A 14824-nucleotide genomic window follows, 5' to 3' on the forward strand; every position below is an offset into this window, starting at 1 on the left:
TGTCCTTCCTTCCCATCCATCCATCTGTTCATACAGACTTGGCCTTGTTCCAGAAAAAGTTCAACATGATTTTCTAAGAATGTATGAAAATGCAAGATAATGGACTCTGAGAAACAAACTGAGGGTTCTAGAGGGGAGGGGGGTGGGGGGATGGGTTAGCCTGGTGATGGGTATTAAAGAGGGCATGTACTGAATGGAGCACTGGGCGTTATACACAATGAATCATGGAACACTACATCAAAAACTAATGATGTAATGTATGGTGATTAACATAACAAAATAAAATAAAATAAAATAAAATAAAATGCAAGATAAATCAAAATGAAAATAGATGTGGGGCACCTGGGTGGCTCAGTCAGTTAAGCGTCCAACTCCTGATTTCGGCTCAGGTCATGATCTCAGGGTCGTGAGATTGAGCCCCGAGTCAGGCTCCATGCTCAGCGGGAAGCCTGCTTGAGATTCTCCCTCTCCCTCTGCCCTTCCCCCTGCTCGTGCATTCTCTCTCTCTAAAATAAGTGAATAAATTTGAAAAAAATGAAAATAGATTTAGCTTTTTAAAGGTACGCATGTGTGGAAATACATATTTTATAGGAAATAAATTAGAAAGGCATAGACCAGTATGTTAACAGTGGTATTATGACAGATAAATTTTTATTTTCCAGTTCTAAATTTATGTTTTTTCTTTCAAATTTTCTATAGATAGAATTAGAATACATTAGAATTAGACCTTAAAAAGGTATGTGTTTTAAACGGGTGAAAAACATGTGGGAAAGAGAAAACAGAAAATCAAAGTTCAGGAATAGATGCCTAACTACACAAAACAGAAGCCATGATGTAGAAGCAGTTCCCAAACACAGGCTCTACACTTGCTCACGATTCTACGGAACAGTCAACCCGGAGTTCCACAGCCAGTCAGATGAGGGAGCCGGATATGGCGGACCCAGGAGCCAATGGCCTTGCTTGCCACCAGTATTTCCCCAGTGACTGAATTCTGAGAGATGTTGGTATTTCACAGAAAACAAGTGAAGGGGGATGTTCTGTGAATAAATAAGTTAGGAAATGAGGGATCTCTATTCATTTCTTGGTGATTCACAAGGTACATTAACCAAAGTAGGGTTTTGAGAAATAATGGAGTAAAGAAGTATGCATAAATTGGTTTAATCAAGTGTTTCTCAAACATATTTGCATGTGGAACCCTTTTTCGGCTACTAAACACTGTTTGGGGAACTCCCACACCACACAGCTTATATGTCAACCTTTAGAGCCTAAGTAGAGATACCACTGGAGCACAAACACAACAGAAAGCCAAATGTTACTTTGGACATTTGGTCAACATAGTGGTAGGGAAGTGGGCCTGAGTGACACAGATCACTGAATTAAATATGTTCTGTTTTGGGTTTGGAGCCCAATCCTTCTGAGTGGTGGAAAAGAGCCAACAGGGGCTTTGTCCCTTAGCATGCCCGAAAGACAAACCAGAAAGAGCAGTAAGCACTGAATTCATCCTTCAGCTCCAAATACACATCACTCTGCTTCGTTCCCCCACCTAGCCCAACAGTGGCCAATAGCATCTCTGAAAGGCTAAGGTGCCTCGGTTTGGAGCCTGGAGCTAGAAGTCAAAATAGCACATCACAGGACCAGCTAACTTTACCCTTGGCGTTACCCCCATTCTCCCCGCTTCTCAGGAAGACAGCCTGGGCATGCAGGCCTGGGTTGTTGGCAGGGCACGACGAGTAGAGTCAGAGGACAGAGCCATGCTGGGGTCTTCCTCATCCATTTCTCCTAGGAGGACAGCATTTATTCAAGACCCCACCCCCCAGGGATGGCAGCAAGTGGAAAGAGAGGGGGAGAAGTTAGCAAGGATGAAGTCAAATTTAATCTCAGACCCATGCTCAGAGGAATCTAATTCACGTTCACCATCTAAATAGATCTTAACCTTATAGGAAAACATATTTCAATTCTATTCATTGTCCTTTCACTTGGTCCATATTTATAACTTGAGTCATATTCAGACTTCATGGATGTGTATGGACAAAAATATTTTTGTATATGGACATGTCATAATTAATAACCAGGGGATGTGAAGTTTTCTATTTTTATATGAAATAAGCCAAAATAATTTTGGGGACTCAAATAGCTACAGTGGTAAATGATGTTAAAGGAGGTGCTTCACTACTCATCTGCTAGTACTCATCATAGCAAAAGCTATGATGAGAATATAAGCAGTGCTTTATTTATTTTTATCTATTCCTCCACCCAAATTCTTCCCAAAGAGGTTGTCATTTCCATTCTCAAAGCATCACCAATGCCAACAGACAGACAGAAAGGAGGACATACAAAAGAAGGCTTGCCCTACCCAAATAACAAACACTAAACAAGCTCCACTTATGTAATTCAGTAAGTCTCATGATTCACTCGCTCTATTACAAGATCCACAACTTTAAATAAAACATACTTGTAAAAACTGTTACTAAAATACAAAGTCAGAGTATAACAGTTTTCTTAAATTATGAAGCTAATTGATTTTTTTTAATGCACCATTCACTTATTCCTTGACCCTAAAAGATTTTTATTCTAGGCCTCCTGTACATTGTAAATTCATTATGACCAACCTAGTTCCCAGAAGTATTGCATCATTAGAGGTACAGAGATGGAGATTAAAAGCAAAACTGAAAGTGAACTGTGCCTTAGGCAAATTAATAATACAAGTGAAACCACTATGTAAAAAATTGTTTGGCTGCAAAAACTTGACTATGCATTATAACAAGTATCTTGGAAAATGTTGATAGAATTCTGCATTGAAGCACAGGAATCATCTTAAACTGCAAGAAAAGGATATAGCAAATATGAACAATGGTATGGGATTAATGAAGCTATCCCCTATGGTTGGCATCAAGATAGGGGAGAAGTATAATGTTTCTATCACTCAGATTGTTCTCTAGCTAAATCACATTATTTGCCTGTGGATAAATCTGAGCACATACATTTAGCTGGTGTACACTTTCTTCTATACTCTCTTAGGATAAAAGTTTATAGTACTGAGCAATTAAATGCCATATTGTACACACTAAGGAATACTGTGTGCCCAGGCCTGACAACGGTGAGCTTATTAATAAGTTTGCGGATCTTGAAACTGGTGAGGATTAGAAAGAGTCCTAGAGAGCAAGAAAATGGAAGGATTGGAAAAAAAACTGGGAAAGAACCAGAAGAATAAACCCAGATTTGCATCACAAATTACAAGTCCCTATTCTTCCCACGTATTTATTTAATACTCTGAAAAGCTACAGAGAATCAGAGTAACTATCCTAGCCTAAAGCCTCAGACGTGGGAGAAAGATGAATGGAAAAATATCCAAACATTAATCTCTTCTAAAGAAAACCATGGTAGAATATTCTTTCTAGTTCTTTCATTCATTAAGAGTAAGATTTAAAAGTGCCCCAACTCTAGAATTGTTAGCAAGAATCTGGAGTTGAAGACGCTGGGCTCTGATCTTAGCTATGGACAATGTTTAGTCTTTTCGCCTTAATCAAGGCACCCTCATTACCCGGATTATTCAAAGTACAACTGCCAGGCATACTGTCTCTTGCTGTGGGGGTTCTGAAACTGCGAAGTAAAGGATCCAGAGGGGCTCGCTGTGAGCCTGTAAACTCCAATAACAGAAGTGCGAGGCGGCTTTCTCATCCCCTGGGAATTACAGCAAGAGAAATTCTAATCACTTATAGAAATGGTTTTCAATTATCTGCTTAAAGAAACTTCTCATTCATTTCACTGGTCTTTGGGTTCTTACCATGGAATGACTCAACAACAGATAACAATCTTTCTGGAAGAGATGCAATCAAATTTAAGTGGAAAATGTCACAAAATAGGATAGGGAAATAGAGAAAAAAAGAAACAAATGTCAGGTTTGAGAGGAAACAACATAGCAAGAAAGTGTTATCAATTCTTATTATAAATCAAAATATTTTAAATGAAATATAAAAATTCAAAGTTTTATTTCCAGAGAAATAGTCTTAGAAATTATCATAAAATGCTATGTACTCGTAAACGAATGAAATGGAATTGTAACTATTTCTTTGTGATTTTAAGAGTGATCATAAATTCAGTCTTAATGCTTATTTAATTCATCTAATATGCTCTACTACCTTCTAGGCAAAGATCTTAACTCAACCATTAAAATTCACTTAATGCCTCAAAAAAATATATGTTTTTTTCTTTGAATCTTTCTTTACATTTTATTTATCCCACAACCATCAGTGTTTGGACTGATACAGAAAAACTAAAAACTCATTGAGTATAAATTCTTCATATTTAAAAAAAAAAAAGAAAAGAAAAAAGAGTAGAAAGGACAAAAAGCTCTATCTGATGAGGTTTAATCAAATGACTGAAGTCTACCTCTCCTGCTCCTGCTTCATTCGTATCCTCTCCTCTTCTGACGTAAGGGAGTCCTGTATTTTTATTTTACCCGTTTTCTCAATCTTGTCATCTTTTCGATGTTTGCCAAACCTGTTGATAACAAAAAATTCTAACTTGTCAATATATACAAAATGAGTTTTCATTCTTTTGTGACAAAGACATATTTACTCAATGAAATGCGACCTTCCTCAAAATGAGGGCCAAAAGGTCTCCTGCAATTCTCCGGTTTTTTCCCAATATGAATATTTTCAATCAGATTATTGGATTCATTTTTAATTAGAACTTTCTAGAGACAACCCTTTTGAAAATGGCCTCAATCCCCATTTTTCCTTTGGCGAAACAAAAATAAACAACAATTTAGCAGTTCATCCTTACTGAACAATTAATAAATGTATAGGGCTGAGTGCTGAATACTTCAAAAGCTAGAGGCCAAAAAATCTGCATTAGAATGGGTTGTTCTTATGACTAAAGAATGGTAATCCACAATCATCTACTTAATAATCTCTCCATAAACAACTATTCTTATTTTCACAGTCAGATTTATTGGAAACATTCATCATAGTTTAAAAACTGACAAACAAGGCTATGTTTGCATGGTTTAAAGTACAAAGGATAATTTACACTGCTATAACACTTTGAGCTTATTAAGTTGAAAGCTTTAAGGCATTCTCATCAAATACTATTCTGAAATCCGATGAAAAGCAATCACTGAATGTGGCATCTTTGCCTTCGAAATCTGTATCTGATCAAAAACAAACATGAGGAACAGACACATGATTCAAAACTGGTCCACACAAACTTTCACAGATGGCCATGGAGCTGGAGGCTCTCTGTGAAAACACTAATACTCTGTTCTGGCATCCAAAATATCTCAGGAGCCTAGATTTGCTCTCAATTCTGTTGCTTTCCTCTAAAAAAGACCATGTTGCCTGGAATGCATGCACTACATACCCTCAAATAATACTCATCTTAGTGACTTAGTCACCAGATATTTCAAAAAAGAAATCTTTTATAGACAGTTACTCAACTAAGCATTCATAAATATATAAAATATATCAAGTATTTCTTTCAGAGGACAAAGTAGGGATCTAGCTTATGCTGAACAATTAATCATATTGAAAAGGAGAAGAGTTAAAATAAAAAAAAAAAAAGGTAGTCCAAAACTGCTATAAAAGAGAAAAAAGGTATTTTAATTAATGGCCGGGTTGGTAGTATAGGTCTTTCTTCTATTAACATATATCTGATTTCAAATACTGGTTTATACATGAAGTGTACATGGGAATATCTTACACGTTTACCAAAGTAACACAGTTTGCAAAGGGGTTTATAAATAAGGAAGGGAGAGCATTCTTAAAATGTTAAAATAGAAAAAAGTTAAAATACTACCACCACTCTTCTTTTAAAAATTATGTATATTATTAGAGAGCATTCAAAACTGCCTATAAAATTAACTTCAATAAAGCAAATCTATCCTTAAATTGTAATGGTATTTAGAAATTGGAAGATCGTTCCAATTGTGAGAAAGAACAAAAGAAAAAGAAGAAAAAAAATCCCTAAGAACTTAAGCCCAGAATCTGACCACTTCTCGCAAGGGATAAAATATGCACTATACTTTTAAAACAAATACAAAGCATTAAAAATAAAAACTTTCTCTTTCCTTTATTTTTGTCAATATGTCAATAATGCCTAAGAGTTAGGCATAATGACTGACTTTATAGAATGAATTAATAAATAAATGAAAGAGCGAACATAAAAAACTGATACATCTCAGTAGGAGTCAACATCTAAAACATAATGTTCATTCATTTGACAAAAATTTATTAAGCATCTACAGGGGGTTCAGGAGAGAGGACAGGGCTGGACAAATTAATCTGAGCATCATCAGCATGTAGATGGTATTTAAAGCCCCCATGAATTCCCATCCTGAAAATTCTGCAACACTGAAGCATCTGGAAATATAAAATGTATTAAATTCTAACTTCAAGAAAAGTGTAAGTTCAAATCTTATGCATGATATTTACTTATAAGAGAGCTTCCTAAAGGTAAATCGTTTTAACCATGTAGTTTTTCAGTTCATAAATATCCCTCAAATGATACAACGTTACCATGTTGACCTGTTTTGTTCGGCTTTTAAAGATGTGTGCTGGTTCACATTCTCGATTACACACATTCAAACCTGTATCCTATTTAAGAAGCACTATGCCATGACACAAGATACACAGTTGACCCTTAAACAACATGGATCCACTTATACCCAGACTTTTTTTTATAAATATAGTACAGTACTGTAAATATATTTTCTCCTCCTTATGTTTTTCTTAATAACATTCTCTTTTCTCTAGCTTACTTTATTGTAAGAATACAACATAATATTAACACATATATAAAATATGTGTTAGTTGACTATTTATGTTCTCAGTAAGGTCAATAGTTGGCTATTAGTAGTTGAGTTTATGAGGAGTCAAAAGTTACACATGGATTTTCAACTGCACAGGGGGTTGGCACCCCAATCCCTGTGTTGTTTAAGAGTCAACTGTGTATCTATCTGTACCAAAAGGTATAGTTTAATCTCATGAGAAGATCATGTACATCATTCCTTTGAGTTAATAACATGAGGGAAAATTGAGAGTGGTTGACTTTTCCATGTTTTAAAACAGTTTAGATATTTTTGGTCCCAAACCTAACACTGAGTTTAATTAGCTATGTTAGATCTTTTTTTTAATGATCTCGGCCCTACTTTGTGGAAAAAGTTTCAGTTTTAGATCTCAGTCTATCAACTTTCATCTTAAGTATACATGATTAAAAAGAATAAAAAAGAGTTAATCCTGACTCAGATTTAAGAACTGAATTTTTTCTCATTTGTTTGATATTAAAATATTAGTGTCCTAGGCTGCCCTGAATCGCCAGAATATACTGTTTTATTATTTGTAAATTTATTATCAAACTGTTACAGTATACTTGTCTTCTGAAATTATAAATTCAAGACTGATATATTAAAAAGCAAAGAAAGCACAGATAAAATGTTTATAGGTTAGCATTTGGACATTTCCCTTAATGCCTGCTTTAGTTAATTATGTGATTTCTTTAAGGCATACTATAAAAGCACAGCATATTATTTTATAATTGGGGTAAAAATGAATCCCTTAGCTGTAATTTTTTGACAGAATAAAATAAAGACTGTAGGTGAAAAAAATATACCAACTGTTCTAGAGTGTAAAAAGAAAAAGAACGTAGCTACGCCCTCATTCACTCTCATTGCCAATATACTGTAGTGTTCTCTTAATTTGTAGTTATTTAATTCTTCCTGCAAAGAGGGGTACCCTCTTCCTGCAAAGAGGGGTACAACTTTCAGCTACACATGTACTTTCAAAGTCAGTTTCACAGCTGGAATCAATGATCAACCTATGAAGACAATCATTTAATAGCAAGCTGCTTAAAACTTGGAAGATTTCAACTACATTTATTTTATTATCTTTTAAAAGCCACAGATGAATTTCGAATGGGTCACGTTCCAAAGAACGGCAAGGCTGAAAAAAATCATGTACTAATGGTATGTCCAGGAAGCAAACCCATTTTCAGCAAAGGATCAGTTTTGGAACTGCCTTCTGACTAACCTACCCCCTCAAACATGTTCAAACGGAAAACTCCACCATGCAATGGGTATGACGCTAGAACAGAAAGTGGTCATGGACCTACCACCCCAGGAAGAATTTGCTATTCATATCTTAGGATATATTAATGTAAGGGAATGACTTTTTAAAAACATGGACATGGGGGTGCTGGGGTGACTCAGTCAGTTAAGTGTCTGACTTTTGATTTCAGCTCAGGTCATGATCTCAGGGTCCTGGGATGGAGCCCCAAGATAGACTCAGCGCTCAGCAGGGAGTCTGCTTGAGATTCTCTCTCCCTTTCCCCTTGCCCCCCCCCCCCCCCCGTTCATGTGCTCACTCACTCTCTCTCAAAAAACAAAAACAAAACACAAAACAAAAAAAACATGGAGACAAAAAGAAAAACAGAAGCTTGAGAAAAAGTTGATAGAGAAAAATTTCAGAGGTACTGCTTCATGAAGAAGGCACAGTGAAAAAAATGCCACCGAGCCACTGAAGACTCCTTCACAACAAGATACAGCCGGATGAGCCCTGTCTTACCAGAGGAGAATTGATTGTAACATTTCTTAAACATATGGCTTTCTTCATAAAGAATACAGCATTGTTTTCATTCAGCTAAAGTAATCTCCAAGTAATCTGCTAAATGGGTTTCACTATGACGCGTTACAAATGAGATCACTGCCGTCTGCCAGATCGGCCATATTTATTACTATAGTAAAGAATAATAGGCAAAACATGCACTTGTTGATGAAAGAGGAAAGAGAAAAGAAAAAGAACAACAAAGGATTGCAACAAAATTCTGTTGTTTTCATATAGAAAGGACTGTCATTAAAAATTTACTGGTAAGAGTTTCGTGCTATTGAACCATCATTTCAGTTTTTAAATATTAACCTAATTCTCTCTGCAGTACAAATAATATTGAAATATCTTACTTTAATATTACTACTAAAATTAGAGACCTTCAGAAAAAATTATGCTGAGTGATATAACACACAGCATCCTACTATAAATAAAATAAAAATATAATTGGATTTATAATGAATGGATTTTCCTAGTATCGTATTTGAAAATGTGATATAGTAGAAGTCTTAAAAATCTTCTTCCATCCTTAAAAATAGATGAACAGAACACCCAGCACCAATTAGCTTGTAATCTTTGAGGAACAATTTTTGAAAATCACTGAAATGTCACCTAGAAAGTTGGTATTTGTCACTAATTACCAAGGTCTTCATTTCTAAGGAGGGCTTTGTTATAATACTTGCCTTACTATTTACCCTAATGAACGTGTAGGTTAAGTGATACTGCTTGCCTGGGGGAGAGAACTGAAATGGTTCAAATGCAAATTTAGTGTCAGTGATTAGAAGCCACCCACCCTCCCCCAACTTCTCCACTGGAGTGGCCAACATTTAACTCAATACCCTGCCCTGCATTTTGCCCCTCATTTTTATATATTTGCAGCATCACATGACTTAATCACTTCCTTTCTCTGGGAACTCATTCTCTTTCTGGAACCTTCCAGGTGCTTCTCGCAGACACAGTTAGTATAGCCATTGTGCTAACCTGTCTTTGACCACTGCCTGATGTGATAATGCTGCCATTTACCCTAAAGATCCTTGACAGAAACCAGCTGTGCAATGAGCTGGATTCAAGATTCTGTACAGCAAAACTGAATACCCTGTCCTGTGTTATTCCTGTGTTCCAATCAAACTCTCTGAAATGCCTCGGGAACACACTGCTCACTCAAATCAAAGCAAAATCGTGAGTTTTTAACACTATTCCTCTATTGTCCTTTTGTGTCGTACTTTTCCTAAATGGTTTTGATCCAGGTTTCTCCAGAAAATCTTTTTAATTGATTCTGGCTCAATCTTTTCACACATTCTTGGTGTCAGCATTGAGTTCTCTCAACCCATCACTCTGGTCTCTAACACAATTGTGAACTTATTTTTTTAAGATTTTATTTATTTATTTGTCAGAGAGAGAGAGAAAGCACAAGCAGGGGGAGTGGCAGGCAGAGGGAAAAGCAGGCTCCCTGCTGAGCAAGGAGCCCGATGCGGGACTCAATCCCAGGACCCTGGGATCATGACCTGAGCCGAAGGCAGACGCTTAACCGACTGAGCCACCCAGGCGTCCTTATGAACTTATTTTTGTCTTAAAGCCTTAAATTGTTCTAAATTTTAGTTGAAAAAAAAATCTAGCTATATATCTTTGTATATTGTTCTATTGCACTCTTACCCATATGCACTGAAGGTATACAGGCACATTTCTGAAAATCAAAGTCTAAAGATTGGTCACCCCATTCAATGTCTGTATTTGACAAACAAAGAAACTGAGGCCGAAGGGGTATGCAGAGCTGCCCAAAGTCACATTGCAAGCTAGGAATAGAGTTTAGGTCACCTCATAGCTAGTTTAAGAGATCTCAGTGGATCTGAACTTGGATACTCCTACAGAAATTGAAATTCCCAGACCTACGAAGTTCACTTTGTGTAAATCCTAAGTGAAACATATAACTGAACACCTGTTGAATGCTCTTTTGATTACTTAATTACATTTAACTAGAATTTATTGAATTTTTATTATGTACTTTATCTCATTGATATCCCACAGCGTGTGAGATAGGTGTTATCATCCTCCTCTTTAGGAGAAACCTCAGGGGAATTTAATGATTTCACAGGCCATATAGCCAGGAAGTAGCAAAGCCAGACTTTAGACCCAAGACGCTTTTTACCACACCCAGCCACCTCAAAAACTTAAGGAACCAAAGAAAGTCAGTCACTCTTATGCTTTTATAAACTCAGAGCAGCTGGTTAAACCATCTTTGTGGAAATAAATGAGATATATCTTGCACTTCCTGCAGCAATGAGGTCCAAAGGACATTGTTCCCAAATGGAACTTGTCTATGAAGGCCAGGAACCTGGACTCAAGGTCAAGAACTGATCCCCAACCGTTGGAAAGGATCGTAAAAACTACCCACATACCCATTGCTAGGACACTGTCAATATTTCTAAATACAACAATACTCCACAAGTCAAAATTGTCTGTACTGACATATGCAAATTCTGCCAGGCAACAGCAGAAGCATGTCAAACTGTCCAAACCCAATCAGAGGGTAAAACAGCAAGAACTCACCGCGTGCATTTATCTTTTAGAATAACGCACTCACAGCTTCTAGCACTATTTTGTGTGTGTGTGTGCCTCAGCCTCCATTTTATAAATAAGAAAAAAACAAGTCACTTCTAACATGTCCTTCCCATATCGGATCTTACATATTTTAGTGACATTTTAAGAAATCGCTAGCATGATAGCACACTGATTTGCTCAGCAGTAGATTGTGGCAATGCTGGATGAATCAGGGAAGAGAAGGCTGATTATGAAAAGCAGAAAGCTCCTATTTAGGCAAAAAAAAATCTTGGTAATCAACAATGATGAGAACGGAGGCTTAGAAAGGGTACATGACAACTTGATAGTGCTTTTATAAAATGGGATGCAGTTTTAACTTGGCGGAGTTTAGCAGGGGTTCTCTTTAAAAGGAAATTCACAAACTTGAGAACCATTATTTGATTGTGTACGGTTTTCATCAGTGCTAGTCTGATTAGATTTAATAAACTAAATTTGGGTTGCTTGACATCCAGAAGAAAAAAACTTTTTTTTTTTAAAAGAAATTATAGCTTCTATTTAACCAAGCTAGAACAGCCTTTAGACATGCAGTGTATGTACCCTTAATGGACAATACACCCTTTTCAGGACTCCCATTAAGTGTCCTTATAAGTGCACTCTTCCCCTGGTGTAGCCTGCGTTATCTAATCAAGGATGCACTGATATGCCTAGTAACCCTACACTTCAGGAGTCCTGGAAGGATATGGAACAAGGAAATATTAAAACAACAATGAAGAAATTGAACACAGCACATTATCAATGTTAATTTTACAAGAATCATTATAAATCCCAAATAACTTAAACAACACCAAACCCAAACCCAAACCCCCCACCCCCCCACACACATACAAGACCACAGGATCTAAATAGAAAGACTTAAGAAAAAAAAAGCAAACACAGTAATCCTTCAAAACACAAGATAAATACATAAATAACTCTGAAATAATATTTATAATCTGTACTTAGAGCCATTCAAAGAAAATGACAGAAGATGAGTGGAAGTATATCTTAATTATGATGTTAAAGCTTTTCAGGCATCAGCTAATTTATGGACTACATGACGTATTTTCTGTAGCAACTAAATTCCCTTTGTAAAATGGGGTCAATTAGTAATTACTGTTCCATACAAGATTTTTGTAAGGCTGATACACCTTATTTTTTTTCAACATATACCCACACAGGTAATCAAACCACAAAAACCCCATAACACCAAACATGCAGATGCAAATAATACGCAGAGTATATTTTTTTTGTTTCCCCTTTACCTACATTGACTTTATAATAAATGATATATATATATATAATATATAAAATAAACACACACACACCTAAACATAATAAAAACAACACATAATTCTGATTTTTTCTAAATGCTTAATTTGGCATTGAAATCAGTCATGTCCACTTACAATGATTTTGCAAGTGCCTTTCACACAACTACTTCTCTGGACCCTTTCTTTACTACTATACTCCTAATTCTTGCACTGTTCATTTTAATGCTTTACTGTTTCATAATACAATACTCCAAATTGCAAATTACACTTGGCTCAAGAAGTGATTATGAAAAATACTATCACTGCTGCCTTTGCTCGAATAACTCTGATAATAATGAGAGATTGATTGAGCTCTAAGCAGCCCAAGTGATGAGAAGGGTCAATTTGAACATTTCTATTAAGCTTCTTTTGTTAAATCCAACACTTTGCCAGGTCAGAGGCAAATAATCATACCCTACATCTGGTTACCATGGTTTTCCTTTTCCTAAAGCATCAGAACAATTTAGTAAGTGGTACTGCCCCAAAGGCAGTCCCCATAAGAAATGCTAATGAGACCTAAGTCAAAAAACACATCTATTCAAAAGAGCACTTGAAAAAAAGAAAAAGTAAAAGGTAGAAAGATGATTTACTCTGCACCTTTTCTTCTTCTATTAGGACAAAGAATCAGGAGTATTTAGTACCAGAGATAATCCTAATAACTTCTGTTCCCATCTGCCTGATACTCAAATTGGCATCCACGTTGTAAATGCTTCTGCGACAATGCAAACACATGCACAATTAGGAATATCTTTTTTGAGTTGGAAATATTCACCCTCCATTAAGTATGCACTGCAAGTCAAATTCCAAGTTTTCACTACTGATAGGAGATATTTAGTTACGGGTGTATGTTCTATACTTCTATTGTTTACAGAGCAAAGGGAAGTGACAACAACAGAAAATATGATCACTGACGACTGGGGGAGGAGAGGGGCAGAGACCTTTTGTACAGCTCCTGGAAACTTTGAAAGATTAAAACTTCCCCAAAGATCTCATTATCTGTAAAGTTAAGGTGTCAGTCAGCACTTTTTTCTGTTGATGAGAGGAAACAATTTCTGTTGATTCACATTTCTTAGAGAACGCTCTCTACAGAGTAAATTAAGAGGCACCGATGTTCATTTTTTATCTTTTGCATATTCGGATTTAATAGTAGGGAGCTGACACATTTGACAAGGCCCAACAGAGGGCTCTGCGGGGCATGAGCTGGAGGCCCCCCTAACTCTGGGAGCAGAGAAGAGCAAGCAGAATCCTGCAGAGGCCGCTGGCTGCCCAGGCCTCCCTGAATCACCCCATCCTCTCAAGGAACGACGGCCTCAGGGTCCCATAGTTGGGTAAAGTCAGTGTTCCTGCAGCATGCCTCAGGCCTGGTGAGTTCCCCACATCCAGGAGAGGACGGGGTGATACAGGGAAAAGGGCCATGGCCCCTCTCCAGAAAAGCTCCTTTCCTCTTCCGCGCCATGATTCACTCCACCGGGGGGATGCACAGCACTGCCTCAGTGTTGACTCAACTGTGGCTCAGAACGCAGCTGGTGAGTATGATCTGAAATCTTGGGATGGCTCCGGGGCTCAAGTGACAAGGCCTCAGAGTAAGGAGACATGTTTACTGTCTCATCTCCAATCAGCACAGCCCCCACGGAACAGGGAACATGAAATGTGACAAATGACAAACCACCACATTTTTCCTTATTTGACGAAATAGTTCAACAAGTGTTTAAATATAGAACTTGTTGATTTGTGCACTGGCCTGGAATTCCTCTCACTCCAGCTTATTTCCGTCTCCTCAGCACTGTCTCGTCTGCACGGCCTGCTGTGTGGTCTCAGGATCCACCGACTCCCCGGCAGACGCAAGCCAAAAAGCCCAGCTCTGCAAGAGTGCCCCTGTTTGTCCAAGAAACCGTCCTGGAACCAGAGCCAATACCACGGATATCAGTTTAAATTCTCAAGTCTCCCCAGTTACGGTTGCTTTTACGGGAGATCATTATGCTCCTTTTCCTTGGCTGAAGTTTGAAAATGTCTGGCCGAAACGAGTATGTATAATCATGGGGTATTAGCAAATGTCACTTTATTGAGGATAGTATATAATACAAAGAGAGACACTTCTACCCAAAGGATAGAAATAACCCATACATCCTTTTTAGCAAAAGCACCCAGAATACCTATCTAGAAACTAATAAACTAATGCAGGAATAAGTAATCTAAGGGAAGAAAAGCCTGTGAGAAAAGAACTTAAATAACACGAGCTGACAGATGCACAGCACCTTACAATTCCAAAAAGCCTTCCATCCATATTCTTTCATTTAGTCCTTAGAAGAACATGAGAAGGAGATGTGTGAACGGGAACTT

General features: G+C 37.2%; 1 protein-coding gene across 13 annotated transcripts in view; it reads right to left on the reverse strand.

Moving 5' to 3' along the window:
- PARD3 (par-3 family cell polarity regulator) overlaps positions 1 to 14824 on the reverse strand; it is a 643037-nt gene that overhangs the window by 160290 nt on the left and 467923 nt on the right. For 10 of the 13 annotated variants that reach the window (XM_078075363.1, XM_078075365.1, XM_078075362.1 and 7 more), the window contains one exon: positions 4390 to 4500. The exons of the other annotated variants lie outside the window; for them this stretch is intronic. In XM_078075363.1, coding sequence (XP_077931489.1) covers positions 4390 to 4500 — 111 coding nt within the window. The remainder of the gene's footprint in view (positions 1 to 4389; positions 4501 to 14824) is intronic. 13 annotated transcript variants of the gene reach the window in all.

Source organism: Halichoerus grypus, chromosome 6 (assembly GCF_964656455.1).
Source record: "Halichoerus grypus chromosome 6, mHalGry1.hap1.1, whole genome shotgun sequence".
NCBI lineage: Eukaryota > Metazoa > Chordata > Mammalia > Carnivora > Phocidae > Halichoerus > Halichoerus grypus.